This window comes from Thermobia domestica, chromosome 5, assembly GCF_964235325.1.
Source record: "Thermobia domestica chromosome 5, izTheDome1.hap1.1, whole genome shotgun sequence".
NCBI classification, from domain to species: Eukaryota; Metazoa; Arthropoda; class Insecta; order Zygentoma; family Lepismatidae; genus Thermobia; species Thermobia domestica.
The window spans coordinates 11,869,162-11,891,564 of record NC_137458.1 but is presented as its reverse complement, the minus strand read 5'-3'; the positions used below and the strand labels follow the sequence as shown (position 1 = coordinate 11,891,564).

At 34.4% G+C, this 22,403-nt stretch overlaps 1 protein-coding gene across 37 annotated transcripts in view; it reads right to left on the bottom strand.

Annotated features, from left to right (window-relative positions):
• LOC145685718 (CUGBP Elav-like family member 1-A) overlaps positions 1-22,403 on the bottom strand; it is a 925,590-nt gene that overhangs the window by 84,093 nt on the left and 819,094 nt on the right. For 22 of the 37 annotated variants that reach the window (XR_014131470.1, XM_081758172.1, XM_081758170.1 and 19 more), the window contains exons 8-10: positions 15,244-15,373; positions 9,848-9,985; positions 4,761-4,850 (exon numbers count right to left, since the gene is read on the bottom strand). Coding sequence is in view for 36 of the 37 variants with exons in the window: in XM_081758172.1 (XP_081614298.1) it covers positions 4,761-4,850; positions 9,848-9,985; positions 15,244-15,373 (358 nt within the window). In the remaining variant the exon portion in view is untranslated. The remainder of the gene's footprint in view (positions 1-4,760; positions 4,851-9,847; positions 9,986-15,243; positions 15,374-22,403) is intronic. The other 15 variants (XM_081758180.1, XM_081758194.1, XM_081758196.1 and 12 more) reach the window with 2 other exon arrangements.

Sequence of the window (22,403 nt, the reverse complement as noted above, 5' to 3'; positions counted from 1 at the left end):
ATATTTTGGAAATATTCAGTGACGTTACAATTTTACCAGTACAAGCTAAAGGAGAAAAACATCTGATATATTAATTCTTCTATGAAAGATCCTGGTGCGGACACTCGGTTGAAAAGGTGTAACAACTTTCTCAGGCTAGGCATCCTGAATGAGATTTTTTCTGGGCTTTCCTCATTCTCACTAGGCAAATATCGGGATGGTATCTAACAGAGGACCAAGGCCGCTTCCTTCCTTCCTTCCCTGGACAGTGTGCTCGCTAAGGGACGTCATCCCTCATACGTACATAGATGCCGGTAATGCCCGAAATAGGTGTAAGTAAATAAAATTCTCATTGCTTTTTATATTAGGTAAAGTTTCCCTTTAAGCTTGCCGTGACAAAATTATAATTTTTACTGATGTGACTTGCCCTCTAGAGTCGCAACTGGATATTGACAGCCTATCAGACATTACCTTCTATACGAAATCTGCTACAACACTATTTTAATCAAGCAACAACTACTATAAAAGCTTGGAGATATACACACATATATATATATATATACAAATACACACATGCAACGCTGTTTTAGCCCGTGAAATTGGGGTCAACTCTCGGAAATGTCAGAAAACAAGAAATAATAATAATAATAATAATAATAATAATAATAATAATAATAATAATAAATCATTGTTTTGTTATTCTGTCGTGTACGCTAAAATGGAAGAACAAACCAGCGAATAATCGACGGAATAATGTAATGGCAATAAGAAAAAAAAGAGAGAGAGACTTCAGAACTAATTCGATTTAGAAAAATAAACCCTGCATTCCTGAAATGGAAAGGTTATCACTCAGCCAATACAGCCATCTTAATTTACGAACTGCAAGAGTCTAATGCTTATTAACGATATAGTTTCAAAAACATATTCAAGTCACTTTTCTTTCCACACACATCACAAATTCTACTAAAAGCTAAGTAATTTATGGAATTTTATCTATGCTCCGGAAAGCACTAACTTGAATTTCACGATAACTATGCATCACTTCGACAGTACCTATTGACCAACTGGGGCTTAACATCTCTTATTAACACCAAGATGGGACAGTACCTATTGCTTCCAATGAAATTCAAACCACTGCTTAGGTCTATATTCGAAAGCTTCGCGTTTCCTACAACAATCAACCCGTAACAATGGCTGAATTTTATCATTTATGACAGAAATAAGTGAAAACAACTGAATATGAACCAACATTAAGAGATATTTATAAAAAGAAATTACTGTCTGCCTCGTAAATTTTATCTAAGGACATTATGCATTCCCTTACTAAAAACTTCATACACAACACACTTACTGCTCCCCCCCCCCCCCCGCAATACAACAGTTACGTACAAAGGAGGGAAGGGCCCACGATACTAACAAGGTCTTACCTAGTGTGTCTGGGGAGCTAAACTAGGAGCTTTACTCTCTAAAGCTAGGTTGACATGCTGCAAGAATCTTGTAGCTGCCATTAAAAAATTGTAACCCCATCTTTCTATTCACTATATACAAACTACTACTTTTTGAAAGCGAGAAAATATCTCCACACATTCAGCACTGCACTCTAGTAGACAAATAGAAAACCTTCTCGTTAAAAAAAAAAAAAAAAAAAAAAAAAAAAAAAAAAAACGTGAATTTTGGCGCGCTTCCCCTCCCCGTCCATAGAATCCGTTGTTTCGGAAGCGGTGAAACTGGTTTCTTCTTTATGTCAGTGGGAGGGCGATAGCAAGTAGCAAGTAAGACGACCTAGAAGGTTGCACATGGTTTGACTCCTTGAATGAAAAAAAAAAAAAAAAAAAAAGTTGCATGTCCCTTTCACAACTATGTTTACATGAAGAAATATTTTAGGATTGCAAGATTTTTTTTACAAAGGTTACAAGGCAACCTAGCTTAACAAGAAACGAAAGCAATCACCAATAATATACAGATATGCTGAACGCTAACATGCTGGGAAACAATTATTATTATTATAGTTGTCGTCATCAAAACGTTAGAGAGGAGACAAACTTCTGACATACATTCAAATCATATTTGATCCTTTTTCTCTCAACGGTTATTACACACCTGAAAATGATTTATCCAATATGTATTTGATTGCTATCTAGTTTTGTTTTCACATGAAATTCAACCCAGAGTTTTAATACAGCATAACTGCAAGTTATAATGTAAGGTTTATTTATTTATTTTATGCAAGAAAGGAGAATTAGTAGGCGACTAACAATAATCTAAAAGCCATCTACTTCACTATTATATGCAGAGACAACAGGCACTGAAAGTTTGGCAAGTTTTGTTAACAAATTTTAAGTTCCCATAGCTAAATTTATCTAGATGATATGGAAATTAGTCACTTGTGTTTGCTTTCTACTATTTATAGTTAGCTTTGGCATTTCTGCAGAAAAAGAGGAATCGATTCATACAAGTCCTGAGAATGTCTCTGGAGCAACAAGAATTTCAGAAAGAAGTCCTAAGGGAAGAATTCTTGTTTGGGAAAGAGAAGGAAGCGATAAATTGAAGTATCACTACTAGCATACGCGTAGTTTGCCAGAAACATTCCAAGTTTAGCATTCCGCAACACATGGTTACTGTGAAGACATTTTAGGTAAAGGTATCTACTTTTGTTAACGACTGTACTACGTATTAAGTTAATATACAATCGAAAGAGAGGAAAAAAAAAACAGAAATAAAGATTTACTAATAAGAGTCCGCCAGAAAAATGTATACATTCTCTGTCATCCTGTATCAGAATACTAGCACTGACACTTGTTCTGAAATTTAAGTTATGTTGTAGTATGGTTTTTCTTCTAACAGATGTCAGCATTATTTTCAGTTAAATTATGTTGTCACTCAACAGATGTCGGTACCGTCAATTCTTTTCAGTTCAGTTTTTCACTCAACAGATGTCGGTACTATCAGCACGGTTAGTGAGATAAGAAAATGGCAGGAGCACGCTTGACGTTCGAGCAGCGTAAGTACATTTTGAAGTGTTTTTATCGAGTTTGGTAATGCCATCGAAGTGCAGCGTCAGTGGAGAGGAGAGTTTGGTACTGAAAACAAACGCATTGTTGACAAGTTTGAGACGCATCGAACGACGAACAGTCACTGCAACTTCAGCGGTCAATGTATCAATGGAGACCGATGCGCATGCCTTTGTAATCTTCTGGCGAAGGTTCTCGAGCGTCTCGAGCAACGGCCAACATTTGAACATTTAATGTACCTGAAGGTTTGTAACACATGTTTGAACAATAATTAAATGTAATTAAAAAATATGATATATAGGTCTTTAAAAAGAGAACAGTGTATACATTTCTCTGGTGGACTCATATTAAAGTTGACACCTACTTCCGGGAACATACATTTTTATAACAATTCATTAAAGCTCATAAAACCTCAAAAAGGGAAGTTTTAACTCTTTAGGGATCGCCAAACTTTCCTCTGAGTTATAACGTAGTATTACCGTCAGATATTCTCAGAAAAGTTAAGTGTACAAGGGAGAGTTCGAAAATAAAAGTTTCCCCTCTCGTTTTCCCCACGAAACCGAACAGCAATGGAGAAAAAAAAGCAATCGTTGCACGCGCAACACACCCAGACAGAAGTGGGTATCGTTCGCCAGCGATTCTGAAGAATTGTGCCATTGCGGCGCGCTTGCGCAGAACGGTTTGAATCTGGTAGCTATGGAGAGAAGGCGCGTTTTGACGTCGTGGTCAAAGCAGGGAGTGCAAGCGGTTGTCCGCTACAAATGGGCACGTGATGTATCGGGAGCAGAAATCCATGGGCCTGATGTGCTGTCGAAAACAGATGGTGCGCGGAGATGGTATCGCCAATTCAGTGAGGGGTGGCAGCAAGTGCTGGACACAAAGAGACCTGGAAGGATATGCACGGCCACTACAAACGAAAATGTCAGGATGGTGGATGAAATGATTAACGTGAACAGGCGTTATCACCATCGATGAAGTAATGGAGGAACTTGGAGTCTGCTTCTTCCGTATGCAGAGCCCTGAATTTTTCCCGGAAGGGTTTTTGACTCTTATAGAACGGTATGACAAATATTTCAATGTACGTGGTACTTATGTGGAAAAATAAAGGTACACTCATGTCCAAAATTATTGTCGCATATCTATAAATATGTTGTTGTAGAAATATAATTTGATAACGAATTTGCCCGGTATTTCTTATGTTAGTATGTGTATAATCAGCAAAGACACGTATGTGGTAAATTTCATGTCGAAAGAGCAGTATATAAGAACAATACAACGAAAATAATGATTTCTCGTCCATTTAGCAACATTTTGTTTAACTCATTCTAATTTTCTTATTTATAATTCTTTTCCTATGAAATTTATCACAAATATATATTTCCCGATTATACACATAGTAGCAGTATTAAAAGTATCCTGCAAAATTATTATATTGTTATATTCTTACTAGAAGACATTTATAGATATACGACAATCATTTTGGACATGAGTGTACGTCTCATCTTTAATATCACATACAATTTTTGGTCTTGCATCCCCACCTCTGTCCACAGTCGCCTGGGGAAACTTATTTTCGGACTCTCTCCTCATATGATAGGTGATGTATTTATTATTAGTAAAAGCCTCAAATATTAATTTTTCGATCAAAAGATTAATTAATACTACTACAAGAACGATACCTGTATGTTCGAATATACACATTCACATACAAAGAAAAACAAATCTATTCAAATTACATATACAGACATGAAGTCGCTCTAAAGTACACACCTGTTGGAGATACGGCTTGTAGACTGGCTCCGTTACCACCGGTCATCGCCGCTAGTGTTACGAGGTTTTGCATGCTCATAGGATTCACATCTGTGAATTGACAGCAAGCACAATGAATCAATACAGATTACTTATAGATCAGTCACAGGAAGAAAGAAAGAAAGAAAGAAAAAATGCAAACAAATATCCTAATTCATATATAACCAGTATACAATAATTATTTCAGATACCTCCAAGTTAAACATGTAAATACATGGGTTAAGAAAACAAAAAGCTTTTTCACACTACAGATCTAAAAGAGTAATGATATGTTTAGCAAGCTATCAAAATGTTAGTGAGCCACTTAAGTTACACAAATAAACTACTTTCTTATTGACACAAAGATTGTAATCACGTATGTTACAATAGCGTTGTTTACATATTAGAGAAAGTTTCAACATCATATTAGAGAAGCGTACATATTAGAGAAAGTTTCAACGTCAGTGATACACTGCCAGACATGGCATTTCCTTACAGCTATCCATCACCAAAGCTTCAAAGATAAGGAAGTAATATATTGTAGAACTTGTGTTTCGTGGTAAACGACACACTCGTCACCACATCGAAATTCTAATTTTACACCATGTCATCGTTAAGTGTCCTGTAATGCTACCTGACTTACTAAAAAATAATACAAAATTTACCATTTTAATTTTGCTTGTTTTTCCGTAAGTGATAATGAAATGCAACTTATCATAATCATAGATAATGTTATTCTACAACAGAAAATATGAACCTCAAGAATTTTTAGTGTTGCCATCCATAGAAATTACAGTGTTGCCAGAATAACATTTCCCCCAAAATCTAAGTTAAGCAATTACTAGAGGAACGAACTCAACTGCACCTGATTAGTACCATGTTTTGGAATCCCGTGAACTACTTTTTAAATAACATTATTATTTAATTTTAATAACTGTATGTTACAACTATTTTGTTTTCTTACTAACTAAATATTATTATTTAAAAAGTAGTTTACAGGATTCCAAAACAACAAGATACTTAATCAAATGGAGTTGAGTTCGTTCCTCTAGTCGCTGCCTTACCTTAGATTTTGGGGGGAAATGTTGTTCTGGCAACACTGTAATTTATATGGATGGCAATACTGACAATTCTTCAGGTTCATATTTTCTGTTGTAGAATAACATTATCTATGATTGTGGTAAGTTGCATTTCATTATCTCCTTTTACTTATGAAAAACAAGCAAAAGAAAAACGGTAAATTTTGTATTATTTTAAATAAGGCAGGCTCTTAAATTAATGATCTATGTTCTGCGAATTTATTTATTTAAACTACACTTACATTCGGAGTTAAATAATGAAAACTTTTAATCACTTAATTTCCAGATTAAATGTGTAAACATTTATATAAAAAATACACAGCATGAAAAATAGGTGATGAAGAACAATTTATTAAATGTAACAATTGTTTAATTAATATTCCGAGCGATATTATACCTAATGAAAAATCCCTATCACTTTACACTTCATGTTTTTTATTTACCCCCTTTACATTTACCTTTTTTTTTTTTTTTTTTTTTTGTAATGATTTAGTACGGGTGCTCCCCTTTTTACCATATTCTGAAACTTCATTCAAGCATTAAGAAGCCTAATCACTCGAGATTAAAATAGTGCTAATTTTACAGTAATTATGTGATATTTTCAAATAGATAAAAGATAATCAGAATATGGAACAAGAGCGCACTAGACAATATTATTTTGCATGGGGTGCCATTATTACGAGCCATCTAGTAGCTTTCCGTTTCCAGCCATTTATAAACGCGCGCGAAAATAAATGCCGATTTTCTAAATGGCTGGGAATCGGAGCTCTTGTTCCACTTTTCGATTATCTGTTATCTATTTGAAGATATCACATAGTTACTGTAAAATTAGCGATGTTTTAATTTCGCCGTGATGGGACTTCTTAACCAGGCTATTAGTTCTTCCGCCAAAACATACAAAATGGCGGACAGTGACACAGACCAAACAACACTACTCCAGTTATTTATTTATTTATTTTTCAATCTTAAATATCTTCGAATTAAAAATTACATAGAACAGATTAATATAACCAGGAATTCATGTATTTTTCATTCTGGATTTACAACTTTTAACAAATCTACTCTGCACAGGTAAATTTCATTGGTTTCTATTCAATGTGAAAATTGCTTTAAAAGAAAAGCCACTGTTTTTAAGATATCGCTCGTTATTAAATAACCGATCGGCCTTCTGAAGTTGAGATTACCTAAAACAGAAACTACAGAAAAATATCTGAAGCAATAATAGATGGATAATATCAATGTTCATATTATATATCAAAAGAGAATAATATACAGCCAGATTTCAGAAAGAGCCATCTTGATTAGATACGATTAACTACGATGGCATCCAAAGTCGGAATAAAGTTTCTACAGTGGTAAGTTTACGTTAACAGCAGCAATGACTGAACTCTTGCCTGCTTCATTTAAATGGTGTATGGGGATATATTTTCTGAGAAACCGTGCTCACCATTGAATATTGTATTCTAACAGTTTTGGTATATCCTGATACCTTCTTTACAAGAAGTTCAACTTACTGACAGACAAACATTTCACTTCAACTGTGTACACGCTCAAGTGCAGGATAATAATGTGAGAAGTAACATGACTTGCCAATAAGGGCCCATCCGGTTGCAATGATGTGAATAGACTTTAGGAGAGAGGGCTGAAATTCACCTCAAATGTAGAAGAGACCATGTAGATTCTTTACTCCAAAATCAAATTGTCCTCCAAAATGGATGGAACATAGTCTAAAAGCACGAAACATTAATGTCATTGGAAAAATCAATGAAAAACAAATAATTCCTCCACTTATCTCAAAAACCAAAAGAGAGAGATGGCTGAAATTCACCTCAAATGTAGAAGAGACCATGTAGATTCTACACTCCAAAAATCAAATTGTCCTCCAAAATGGATGGAACGTAGTCTAAAAGCACGAAACATTAATGTCAATGGAAAATCAATGAAAAACAAATAATTCCTCCACTTATCTCAAAAACCAAAAGAGGGAGATGGCTGAAATTCACCTCAAATGTAGAAGAGACTATGTACACTCTATATTTCAAAAGCAAATAGTCTTAAAATGAATGGAGCATAGTAAAAAAAAAAAAAAAAAAAAAAATCACGAAATATTAACATTAAAGTCAATGGAAAATTAATGAAAAAAATGAAGTCGTCCACATATCTCAAAAACTATAATAAGTGCCGTAGATGGCTAATTGAAAGCTTATTGCGAAGACATAATGAAGAGCTTAAAATCGATGTACAGCATGTAAAGTAAGTATGGATAGAATATTGCCAGAAGTCAGGTTGTTCAAGTAAAATCAAAAATAGTGATCAACTATATGCATTTTCTGCGTATTACCCAGGGTGACCCGCGCTTAGGTTACGTGCTTGAAATATCTTACATCTGGATTTAGAATCTCAAGACTCGATTTGGGGCGTAATGTGACTTTTGATCTGATCACGTGACAGAATCTGGTTCTTGTGGCAAACCGGATAGACCCTTTCACCAGTTCTATAGAGAGAGGAAGCAGAAGATTTCAAAAACCTCTACTTTCATAGGAGCCGAATTTATACATCAGGTTCTCTTGGCGCAGCTATAGAGTATCATTCACCTGAAGAACTTTCAAAGTAAGGACTATCTTGGTAACATTGTCTACTATGTTTTATAATATCTTAAGTATACTCTGAGCAAAATACGAAACGAATTGACATTTCGAGCAACCTGTCTTGCACAGTTGCCACATAGTGAGTACTCCGTTGAAGAATCATCTGCAATTATTCTTATTTTCTTCCAAATCTCAATTCATTTTATATTTTGTTCAGAGTATAGTAGAAGTTGATTAACATCCCTTTGTAGCACAAGTGGCTATATGAGACTTGGATCTACAACTTAACGTGGGGATTGAACTATACATATATATACACACAAGGTGTTCAAAACAACACCGAAAACGTCTGGGAGGTGATTTCTGACATTAAGATAAGACGAAATGTATAGACCAACCTGAGTGTACAAATGCTTCCTTTCGGCGTTATAGGCTGCCGAAAACATGAAAAAATGAAGTTTAAAAGGTCTATAACTCAAAAACTATGGGACCTACCGTAGCCGGGTCAAGACTTTATTTAGGAGCCAGTATGTACCCCTATCCAAATATTCAGGTTTCAGAATCCTACTTCTGCAACAATTTTTATAGAGATTGTTGGAGTACTTCAAATTATACGCCCGTAGCCAAACTGCCTCTATAAAAATTGTTGCGTGAGTACCTTAGAACTCTGAAACATGTATTTTTGGATAGCGCACATATTAATTCCTAAGTGAAGTCTTGACCCGACTACGGGTCAAAGTCAAATAGTTTTAGAGCTATGGACCTTTAAATTTCATTTTTTCATGTATTCGGCAGCCTACAACTCCAAAAGGAAGCACTTGTTCACCTAGGTTGGTCTACACTTTTTGTCTTATCGCAGTATCAGGAATCATCTCCCAAACGTTGTCGGTGCTGTCTTGAAACACCCTGTATAAAATTCCACTAGGATCACCCGAGTCTCCCGAACTAAATGTTCGAATGCTTAAATTTATTCACGAAAAGGATCAAGAGGAAGTTACGAAGCAAAGTTCTAGGGATCAGGAAAATGCTAATATTCATAAGACGTGCGGGTAAAAATTCTCAAAAGGATTTTGGAAAGTACTAACTCAAAACGGACTTAGCGGGTTTGCGCTACCACAGGACACATTCAATTGTAAGATTTTAGCTATGTATTATACTTGTTTGCTCATCAAGTATATATATTTATAAACAAACAACATTAAACATTAAAATAATGAACATGTGGTACATACACAAACACAGAGAGAAAGAAAATCACACTAGGAAGAAACAATAAGTAGTACAAAAACAGACAGACACAGTTGCATTTTTCTTTATGTTTGGGTTTTTCGAGCTACATACATTAAAAATAAGAAAGAAAGAAAGAAAAAATACTACGTGCATGGTAGAAAATTACACTTACTGGGATTGGCGACTGAGAGGTTGGCCAGTGTCGCCAACCCCTGAAGGTTTGCTGAACTTATCTCATTCCCTGTGCTTCCCGTGGAACCTGTTAAATTTAACCCTGTTGAGCTTTGCAATGCTGCCAAGTTTTGTAACCCTACAAAGAAAGATTATACATACACAGTGTATAAAAAAAAATAAATGCATGTTAATCTCATTCTAGTACAGTGCACGGACAAGCATTATAAAAATAAGGCACAAATAATCTACAGGCAATATGTATATTTAAAAAGAAAAATCAAATCAGCGTTAAAAAACATAATGCAATACAAGATTGTTTTCTTAAAAAGAAAAAGCTGGCAACATATTGACCCTTGATAAGTTTACGCTGGTAAGTACTGCATTCATTTTAAAATTTGAAGAGCTTAGTATTAATTACAATTAACACATGCACATTTTTAGAAACATACTGTTTTGATCCATATGCAACAGCAAGAACGAAATTTCTTAAGTACACAAGTCGAAGCATACGAAAGGTATTAGAATAGTAATCTAAGATAATTAGCTTCCGAAATAATAGAAAGTTACATCGATGAACATCGTGGTGAGTGGAATAGACAGGTTAAATGGATGAAAGTCTCTGATGTCCCTGTTAGGGACAAGGTGTCCAGCGCGCTCACCACGTGCTCGCCGGTAGGCTAGACTTAATTCAACCGGTCGTTAACAGATGGCGCTGGAGCAGACTGTCTCACAAAATGGGTTGTTACGCCATTTTTTTTTCTTTTAATGGAAACTAAGCTTTCAAAACTATTACTACTACTTTTTTCTATTTACGATCCGTATATTAAAACCCTTTCGTGGGCAATGGGAAGTATACTTCCCACCAAGGGAGCCTGGGTATGCTTTTATTTGTTGCACTGGGAAGCGATATTTCCATTAGTCATAAGCCTTTTCACTATAGAAATGGGAATTGTACTCGAGAAATAATTTTGTTTGTTTGTTTTGAGTGTGCTGGAGACCATAGAGGAGTTATCGTCCCACCCCTTGTAGAAAAATTCGTCCACGAAAGGGTAAAATGTATTATCTTTTCATACGCTAAAATAAACGTAAATCTTATTTTTTCTATACATCTATATAAATAAATTAAGACTTTTGACCAAAGCATATACTATTTAATAAGTAGTATCGTTACTACTGCCGAAACTGTGACGCCATTATTTATTGGACAGTATATGCTTTGGTTAGAATTCGTCTTTGATTATATACAAGAACTTCAAAAGGTAAAATGAGTGGTGTTCAAATAAATTACGTATTCTAAACAATTTTCCATTTAAAATTAATTATTAAGAAGACGGAAAACATCATTCATACATTGAGGTTACGCAATTCTTGAATATTATATATAAGGCTGAACCCTCAGGCAAGGATGTTCTGGATACGGAAAATGTTGATGTTGAAACGTAAATCTTTTCCTTTTCTTTCTGTCTGTGTCTCTTTCTTTCTTTCTTTACGTAGAAGACTCTCGTCACGAAATAAAAAGAGTCATTGCAAAACCACGCTCAGGAATTCTATCATTCTACTTAAAGATTTCTGGAAGTCTTGAATTTTTATAGTTCCAAACTTTCGACTCTCCCCTGGAGTCTTGGTCACGGAGGTTAAAAACAGGAAGAAAAAGATTAAAAACATCAAGGAATAAAAAGGAACGGACTTACCCAGGGAAGAGTTGTGTTATACAAAAAACACATTGTCCAGTGCGTCAGTGATCTCCACATGAGGTAAAGCCTGACGCCAAATGAGATCGCTTACGCGCTGGACAATGTGGTTTTTTGTGAAGAGCTGTGTTGTACAAAAAACACATTGTCCAGTGCGTCAGTGATCTCCACATGAGGTAAAGCCTGACGCCAAATGAGATCGCTTACGCGCTGGACAATGTGTTTTTTGTATAACACAGCTCTTCCCTTGGTGAGTCCGTCCCTTTTTATTCCTTGATGTTTCTAATCTTTTTCTTCCTATTTTTAACATCCGTGACCAAGACTCCAGGGGAGTGTCGAAAGTTTGAAATTATAAAAATTAAGGAATTACTGAAATCTGTAAATAAAATGATAAAAAGTTAGTAGTCGTTAATTTTTTTAATTTATCCAAGAATTCGGAAGCTTAAAGAAAGTTAGTAATAAATTCTCCATTTCCTCTGAATTTTTGTAATCATTTAATCATATCGGAAAATACTTCAAAATTAACTTCAGATGCAGATGGAACAAAACAATAGAAACGTTTCAATTGCACAGAAATTCAAGAAAAATTAATAAATATTTAAATTTAAAAAGAAGAAAAAAAATTAATCGAAAGACAAAACATGAAAATGATCTAAAACATTTTTCAAAACGTTTAACTTACACTCAAATATATGTTTTTTTGAAAAAGCAAAACATACAAACACTTTACATACATTAACATTTTACTGTTGTTCAAACCACACAGATTACCAAATGTTAATAAAAAGAACTACTAGCTACCATAAACACTTTTGGTTACTACCTCACAAAACATCTTTGTTCCTATAGATTGTGAAATGAGATAATTTAAGAGCTGACACTAAAAATAATACATAATTTACCATTTTTCTTTTGTTTGTTTTTCATAAGTGAAAGGAGATAATAAAATGCAACCTACCACGACCATAGATAATGTTATTCTACAACAGAAAATATGAACGTCAAGAATTTTCAGTGCTGCCATCCGTAGAAGTTACAGTGTTGCCAGAATAACATTTCTTCCAAACTAAGTTAGGCAGTGACTAGAGGAACGAACTCAACTGCAGTTTATTACGTATCATGTTATCTTAGAATCCTGTGAACTACTTTTTAAATAATAGTTGTATTTAGTCTGTAATAAATAAAATAGTTTTAACATACAGTTAATAAAATTAAATAATAACGCTATTTAAAAAGTAGTTCACAGGATACCCAAACAACATGATACATAATCAAATGCAGTTGAGTTCGTTCCTCTGGTCGCTGCCTTAACTTAGATTTTGGGGAAAATCATATTCTGGCAACACACTGTAATTTCTATAGATTGCAACACTGAAAATTCTTCAGGTTCACTTTTTCTGATGTAGAATAACATTATCTATGATTGTGGTAAGTTGCATTTCATTATCTCCTTTTGCTTATGAATAAACAAGCAGAAGAAAAATTGTAAATTTTGTATTATTTTCAATATGTCAGACTCTTAAGTATAATTTCGAGTAGAAAAAGTTCACCCTACTATTTACTTTACAGCTATTCTGAACATCCTGAAACTGCTGAACTATTTGAGTTTTATACGTCCTAAGCTTGAGTTATAAACCAATGGGAGTCTGTTTGTACCGAGAAACGAATCTGTTACCAAGCTGCAAGTAGGTACGACTACTTATCCTGTATATGCTGGCATGTGCAATACAGAAAAACTCTCATCACACTTTATTAGTAACAGTTATTCCGTTCTCTTTCCTGGATTCACAAACGAGGTTTTCTTTAAACTATTACTATTAAATCTAGTAGCGTTGTGAGAATATTTCTTTATGGAATATACTGAATACAAAACAATGGTAGTAAAGTTACGAATTTTTTCAAGTTGGATAGTAGCTTAGTTCGATTTGTGAACTTACCATCCCAGAACTCACATCTTTTCTGCGTAGTAACTTATCGATGGCAAAAAGTGACGTAACTAGGGGTGGGAACAGGGCTTGTGTCCCGGACACCGGATTGGGAGGGCGCAAACTTGAGCAAATATTTGAGGGAGCATTTTGGTTTGGTTGGTCACGGAAGGCGACTTCTTGCCCCGGCGACAATACTAGCGTATTTGCGTCGTTGATGGCAAGTAAAATGACTTCAAGTTCGTTCAGCTGACTGTTCGACACCCGTGTTTAGCATTAAAGCCAATAAGGTGCAAATCCGAGCTTACGTACAAAGAAAACATGCGATTCAAGGAGGGACTATTTCATGGAAAGGTGAAGGTACAGGAATCACTGTCAGCACTGATAAAAGAAGCACCTGGTCAGAATCTTCCCTTCAAAAATTTCGTAGTCCAACATATATTTGTACACTTCCTTAATAGATCTCTACTTGTTCAGTAAAGAAATATTTTATCTTAAACTTCATCTGTACTCTCATCTTTTCTTATAAAACCAATCAAGTTCTTTCATTTTTTTCTGGGAATACAGGTCACAGTATTTAACAATTACTTATGGTCTTTTCAGGTCTAGATTAACACTGGTTCAATACTACATATAGATGTTGTGTCATGTAGTTTTAGATCCAACTCTGGACCCTCTCCCAACGGAAAATTCTGGTTGCACGCCTGACACTGAGGCTACGCTGAGTGGACACTCTCCTGACAGAAGACTCTGCTTGCGCACCTGACACTGAGGCTGGAGTAGACACTCTCCCAAGGGAAGATTCTGGTTGCGCGCCTGACACTGAGGCTACGCTGAGTGGACACACTCCCGACGGAAGATTCTGGTTGAGCGCCTGACACTGAGGCTACGCTGAGTGGACACACTCCCGACGGAAGATTCTGGTTGCGCGCCTGACACTGAGGCTAGGCTGAGATCCTAATGCCAGCTCCCACTGGGAACTGAAGTTTTATTTAATATGATCTTGAAGCTTTGCTGGCGTCTACTATTAATCCAATGTTCTCGGGATTGCTGCCAGAGTGAGTGTTGCTGTGCCAGAGTGCTGTGCAGCACAGCAACACTCACTCTGGCAACAATCCCGAGAACATTGGATTAATGAAGTTTTATTTGCCGCACCGGATGCGCTGGTCGCACTACCGATTAAGTGGATAAAGAGGCACACATTTCTAGATTTTCTTTACTCTCTAGAAATTATGTTAAATAGTAAGCCAAAAGCATACGATGTACCTCTTTCAAAAACATATTTCTTCTTTTTCAAGTTCGTTGGTGGCTGCGGATTCGACGGTATTGTAGTAGGTAAGGTTAGACTGAAACCGCACCCTCATCTTTTACACAGTGCCCGTGTAGCGAGACGAAGCGGTTCTGTTTCTAATTTATTATGAACATGTATGTGTGTGTGAAAAAAAATGTCTCCTGTTACATTACTGAATTCAGAATATTCGTTACATCTAGTAGAGCACAAACTATACATACCTAATAAACATCTCACATATAAGAACAGCAAAACGTACATCAATCATGCATATTAATATACCGTTATCACTCATGCGATACATTTTTCAACCAATACCAGACCATTGCAGAAACACGTGCATTCACACAAATAAAAGCACATGTACGAAGTACATACATTCAACACACAAAAAAAGAACACACAACATACACATACTCTCAGCCACACAAATACAACACACTCAAAGAGAACTGTTAAAAAAAGAGTCAATCTATCCCTCTCTTACCTGCATTATTGGTGACCCCTTGGGAAGCTTGAAGATGCTGAACTCCGAGCGTCCCGACACCTATAAGTTGCTGCATGTTGCTCAATGCCGATAAATTTCCCTGCCCACTAGCCTGCATTTGTTGTAGTAACTATAATGCAAATAAATATGCCGTCAAATGTGCACATACACTACGTTAAAATGCTGTATCAAGCTACTCAAAAGTATTCTTACTATTAACAAATGACAAAGTTAAATATCTTTAACTATAATAAATTAAAAAAAATTAACAATATATATATACTTAAAAATAATTCAATTTGAGTTTAAGAAAGCTTAAGAAAAAACTGCAAAAGGTATAGGTTGAAAATAAACGTAAAAACGATCAAATAAATAGTAACTGCATCGAAGTAGTTATCTCAACTATGGAAACAGAAAGGGAAAGTATAACAAGCGACTACTTTTCGAAAAATATTACAATTAACCCTTTTTTTATAATTTGGGGGTGAATTATAGACTTACAGTCAAGCGGCTACAGCATCATCCCTATTTATCCTAGGATCATGGTTCGTACCTCATTCTCTTCAGAATAGAACAGCCTTTCAAACGGTATCATTCACATATCCCTATCATGTACCAGCAGTGGGAAATTTTGAGAGAAATCGGATTTTTTTTTTTTTTTTTTCAAATTTTGAGCCTTCTGGAACCCCCTTGTGTTAACGCACAGATCTCAAAATCAACTGATAAGTACTAAGGGGAGCACTGAAAGTGTGTGCAAAATTTCAATCTCCTAGGTGCAAAAGTAAGCCCGCTAGAAAATAATAAAAATAGGCATAAAAATATTTTTTAAGTTATGACGTCATCACACCCTATGTCTCGACGCAGAAAGGCGTGAAACCATACGTAACGTGTTCTACAATGAGTCCATCTTTAAAAAAGAAAGAAAAAAAACGAAGGAAAAATCTTTATTGGTACTTTTTTAATCGAATCATGAAGACACTATGTTAGTACCTACAAATAGGCACTAAAACTTAAAAGGATTAATGAATTCTAAGTTAATCTGTGATAAAAGTGACCATGATTTGTTGACAAAATTAAGCACAAGAGTTAACATTATAAATAAACTCTGTATCATTCGAATTTTGCAAATCATATACTTTGGTTTGATCCAGGTCACTGATATCATACGGAATCACTTTCTGGAGCTAACATCTGCCATGTGACGAAAGTATTTACAGAGCAGAAGAGGATACTAAGAATAATTATACAACAGTAAACCACTATATCAAAAGCTAAGACCGTGTGTACATATTCTCGAAATATCATCATTCATACATATGAATAAACGAAAATTCCCCTAAATTCGAACTACACCAACACAACAAAACCATCAATCATAATATACAAAATTTCTGGTAGAACTCATTATAGTTCACAGGAATAACACTATACAATAAACTAACAAATTACGTCGAACAAATGTCAAATTTGCAGTTTAAATGGCATAATTATTATTGCTACTCTATAGCGTGGAGCGCTGATGGGCAAACGTTTTTACGAAAGAGCCAAAGAAAAAAATAGGCGAATCAATATCATTTATTGAAAACAAAAGTCATACAAAATTTTTCTAATACTACGTCATATGAATGATTGAAGTTTCTCAATCTCGCTCGAACTGGGATCCACTAATTCTCAGATGTTAAATGTTCATCTGGCAAGCTGTTTCTAGTACAACTCCTTCGAAATAACTTTTTTTTTTTTTTTTTTCATTCGTCAAATTAGGAATTCTGTCGCTGGCCACATCTAAACCGCGGATAGTAGTTTGCCCATAACTCACGTAGAGGAACACCTTCAGTTGGATTTGTCTATGTAAGGTCAAGATTAAAATTTAATTTCTGTCATATATTTTTGCAGTTGCAATTAATATTTAAAAATTACGTTCCTATTTTAGTATTATTGCTACATATGTTGTATTTTTATTTGAATGTAAAGTATCAGTACAAATGTTATTTTTAAATATTTTTTTGTATTTCCTGGCGAAGCTATGAGAACTCAGAGTTCCTACGGCGTTTAAAAAAAAAAAAAATGTAATCAAGGATAAGAATGGCGAAAGAAGCACTTAAGGTTGGTTTAAAGGGACAAGTTTTGCCGATAGATGGTACTAGGTGTTTTCGTATCTCTCCCATGTATTTTTTACCATTCACAAAAAAAAAAAAAAAAAAAAATCACGATTTCTCTTACAAATTTCAACCTACATACTTCAAACTTTTAGAAAAGGAACTTCATAATCTATCGAAGACAATAATTCATGCCGATTTTTTATTTAGAATTTTCTTCATTGTTGATATGGCTTGATTGTTGAAATGGATATCCAAACCTTTAATAATGGAACTGTTTCAACAATGAAGAACATTCTAAATAAAAAATCGGCACGGAATGTTCCCTTTAATAGGTTATGAAGTTCCTTCTCTAAAAATTTAAAGTCTCTAGGTAAAAAAATTGTAAGAGAAATTGTAAATTTACGTGAAAGGTAAAAAACATGGGAGATACGAAGACTGAGGTGCCATCTATCGGCAAAACTTGCCCCTTTACACTAACCTTAAGATCAGCGTACTCTGTGGGTCAAAAATATGACACTACTAAATAAATAAATAAATAAATAATAAAAAGACAAATGACAGGAGGCTTTCAGAATGCGAGTATAGTTGTGCAAATTATTACGCTAGTTTGAAAATGAATCAATATAGCCAGTCCCAGACCGAAACTAGTCCTCATAAGTACTGTATGTTGTTAAGGTACTTTCGTAATTGCAGAATCTACTACAAGAAAGTGAAGATAGTAGTTTGGATAGTGACATTATAATTTTTTAAAGTGAAGATTTCCGTTACTTCCCTACCACCACTATACACATAAAAAAAAAAATGGCTTTTATACCGGATGTTCTAAAAATGGCGCCCACGGACCCCAGAGAACTATTCCATAAGTCAAAATAAGGCGAAACATATATATAATTGTATAGTTTTCGGGTCCTCGTCTGAAGACTAATTGCACTATGTGGAAACGTCGCAGATAAAAAATCTACTAATCCATTCATCAAATAGTTACATCGATCCTTTGTAGATGGCAGTTACAGTCATTGACACTAGCGCCACTTATTAGTGTGACAATCGATGTAACTGTTTGATGGATCCGTAGAGCAATGGAGAAGGTTCCAAGTTAATCTACGACGTTGCCACATAGTGAACTTTTTAATTCCCCATAGCAGCTGAAGGAGGCCCTGGAAAGTATACCATTATATAATATTTTCGCTTTATTTTGACCTGTAAAATAGCGCTCTGTTGTTTGTGGCTCCCGTTTTTAGAACACCCGAGGATCTTAAAGGTATGCATGTCATTTGCTTTAGTGAACATTGGTTATCTGCTACTCAGATGAATATGGTACACTTAAATAATTATCAGTTAGCTACAAACTATTCACGCGCTAGTAGGCAACATGGTGGGGTATGTATATTTGTAGGTGACCATTTACGTTTTAAGGAAATAAATGTAAGTCAATTCGTTGTTGAATTGCATTTTGAAATAGTTGCTATTTCAATTGAAAACATGTGTATAATTTGCTTCTATAGGTCATCAGCAGGAAATATTAATGTATTCTTTAGGAATCTTGAAACTGCTCTTAAGTCTGTGTAAGAAATATAGTACGGTAATAATTTGTGGTGATACTAACATTGACTGGCTGGTTCAATCAAGAGAAAAAACAAAATGTCAAAATATATTGGATATGTTTGGGTTGCAGCCTCTTATCAGAGAACCAACTAGAGGGAAAACTGCGTTAGAACAAATAATAATAAGTAAACAATACACAGAGTCAGTTACCTCTTTGAATATCTTTAAGCCAGGCTTTCTGACCATGATGCAATAATAGGGCAAATACACACATCTCAAATATTCGTACCTACTCAATCAGAAGTTATAACAAAAAGATGTTTCTCAAAAACAAATATTAATTACTTTCTACACTTGCTAGCACAAGAAACCTGGCACAAAATATATGAAATTGATGATACGGATGGTAAATTTAACTTTTTTCTAGATACATTTCTCTTTCACTTCAATATTGCATTTCCCAGAAAGAACTACAGTAAGGTTAGGTTGGGGAAACCATGGGTCACTATAGGAATTAGGACTTCTAAACTCAAACTACTTGAGTTATCAAAAAAACTAAAAACGTGTAAAGATGTAACATCTCAATTTATTGAATATGTAAAATACTATAGAAAGACATACAAAAGAGTCATACGAACAGCAAAACTTTTACACAGTACAAATTACATTTTAGCAGCGAGAAACAAAAGTAAAGCTATGTGGAAGTTAATTAATGGTAAGATGAATAAGGTGAAAACAACAGGAATTGATGCAATAAAAATACTCTCTCAAGTAGTATGTAACCCAGATAAGATTGCAAATCATTTTAATAAATATTTCTTAACTTTAGAAACATTTAACCCAATCAAAATAGCTCATCAAGAAAATAACTCTAAGCTACAGAGCGGAATAACTCAGTCGCTTTTCCTGAAACCAGCTACACCAGAGGAAATCTTACAAATAATAAAAAGCTTAAAAAGCTCCAGCTCTCCAGGTTGGGATGAAGTGCCATCCATGATTATAAAGGAAAATTCTCTTCTTATTGCACATCAACTCTGTCATATAATAAATCATTCATTTTTGACAGGAATTTTTCCTACGCGGCTTAAGTTAGCTAGAGTTACACCTGTGTATAAAAAGGGAAGTAAATTGGAGTTAAATAATTATCGTCCTATTTCAGTTTTGTCGTGCTTTTCTAAAATATTTGAGTTAGCAATGAAAGCGCGACTAAATAACTTTTTCCTTTTAAATAATATAATATCCACAAGTCAACATGGGTTTCAAAACCAGAAGTCAACCAACACTGCAATCTTTAATTTCATCTCTGATGTAGCAATGGATATAAATAAAGGAAAGCATGTAATTGGTATTTTTGTTGATTTATCTAAGGCGTTCGATTCTATAGACCATGGTATTTTGCTAGAAAAATTGTATTCTTATGGCATCAGAGGTGTGGCAAACAATTGGATGAAGTCGTATTTATCTGAACGTAGTCAAACTGTTGGCATCTGTAAAGAGGTAAATGGCAGAAGAAAAATGTTTAAATCATCTTTAATGAAAGTAACAAAAGGAGTACCACAAGGATCAATATTGGGACCTCTTTTGTTTGTTGTATATATTAATGATTTGGTTAACAGTCTAGGCTGTGTGAAGTCAACATTGTATGCTGATGACATAAATGTTCTTGTCAGTGGAGACTCAGTAAATGAAGCAGAAAGGCTCACTACAAAGACGCTAACAAAAATTATTAGTTGGTTAAACATAAATAAATTAACTATGAATTTAGGAAAAACTAACATTGTCAAATTTCGATTCCCGGGCCAAAGAAATGAACTTGTACCAATAACTGTAGACACTGTAGAATTATGTCAAACACCATCTATTAAATTTCTAGGAGTATATGTTAATGAAGATTTAACATGGAATACTCATGTTGAATACATTAATACTAAACTCAGTTCACTCTGCTTTGCATTCCGTAGGTTGCAAGGTAGTTTGTGCAAGGAAGCTGTCATGTCCTTATACTATAGCAAAGTTTTTTCAATAATAAACTATGGTGTTATATTTTGGGGGAATTCGACAATAAGTGCTAGTACATTCCGAATACAGAAAAAAATTATTAGAATAATGTTTAGTATGCCTGAACGATCCTCATGTAAAAATATTAAAAAAAAATATAAATTATTGACATTACCTAGTTTATATATATATCACAGAATTATGTATGTAATCGAGCACAAGGATTTATTTACTTTAGCTAATACGATTTATTCATACAATACTAGGCAGAATTGTAATATGTATATTATCCAACAGAATTATGCAAATTTTAGCAAAACTGTATATGAATTGTATAAAATTATATAACAAATTACCAACAAAGTATAAGGACATTAACGAAAAACGGATATTCAGAAATACTCTGTTAGAATTATTGTTAGAAAAAAGCTATTACTCTGTGGAAACTTATCTTACTGATAATATATAGAGAATATAAATCATATCTGACAACTGTAATGCTTAATTGAGGATTGTCCTAATTTGTAAGCTATGAACAGGCAAATAAATATGAATATGAATATGAATATTCTGTATACAAAAAAATGTAGTTTATCTCTAGAGACGGAACTTTATCACAACAATTTTGATATTTTGTAGCATTATTACAATTTTTAGAACACCCGAATCATACCCTGTATACAAAAAAATGTAGTTTATCTCTAGAGACGGAACTTTTTCGCAACAATTTTGATATTTTGTAGCATTATCACAATTTTCGCATTTATGTCGCATTTATTTTTTTTTAAATGTAGCAGTTTTTTTAAATTTTTTAATATGGTACTTGTAAACAGTATATTATTGATAGTAAGGTGTATCTATTACAAAAATGAGGATATGCCTTGATTAGGTGCATATTCTAGCCAATATATTCTCTGAAATATAGAAATTAATGAAAAAATTTAAATACTTCCTCTAATCTCATCCTCTCATCTCTAATCTCATCCTTAGTTAAAGGATAACATGCAGTAAGACAATACACATTCTTCTTTTCAGTTTGTTGTTCTGTTATTAACAATCATATCATACTTGGAAAAGAATCTCTCGGCATCAACACTCGAGACTGGCAACCATATTAAAAGTAACGAGCTGACAGCAAAAGAACCTGTGGTTAACTTTTAAACTGTTTAACAATGATACAATGCCCAACTTCCTTATCCTCACTGTTGAGAACTTCAATAACTTTACTCTTAAATTCACGGTAGGCAACCAACAGGATCATGAACATTTTCACCAAAAAACACAGTCAAGGATTTAAATAACAGTTCAGTTTTGGTGATGTCTACATCTTTATGAAGTGAAACATTATCTGAATCAAATAACTCTCAGAGCTTTTCGTAAACTCTTCACACACACATAGAATTGTCGTCACTTGTTTGGGTGTAATTTTGCAGCTTCATCAATACTTTTGACGTGCAGGTTTTCAACTTCAACTTCAACCTAAGGAGAAGCACTACTCTTAAATTGCAGTAGCAGATC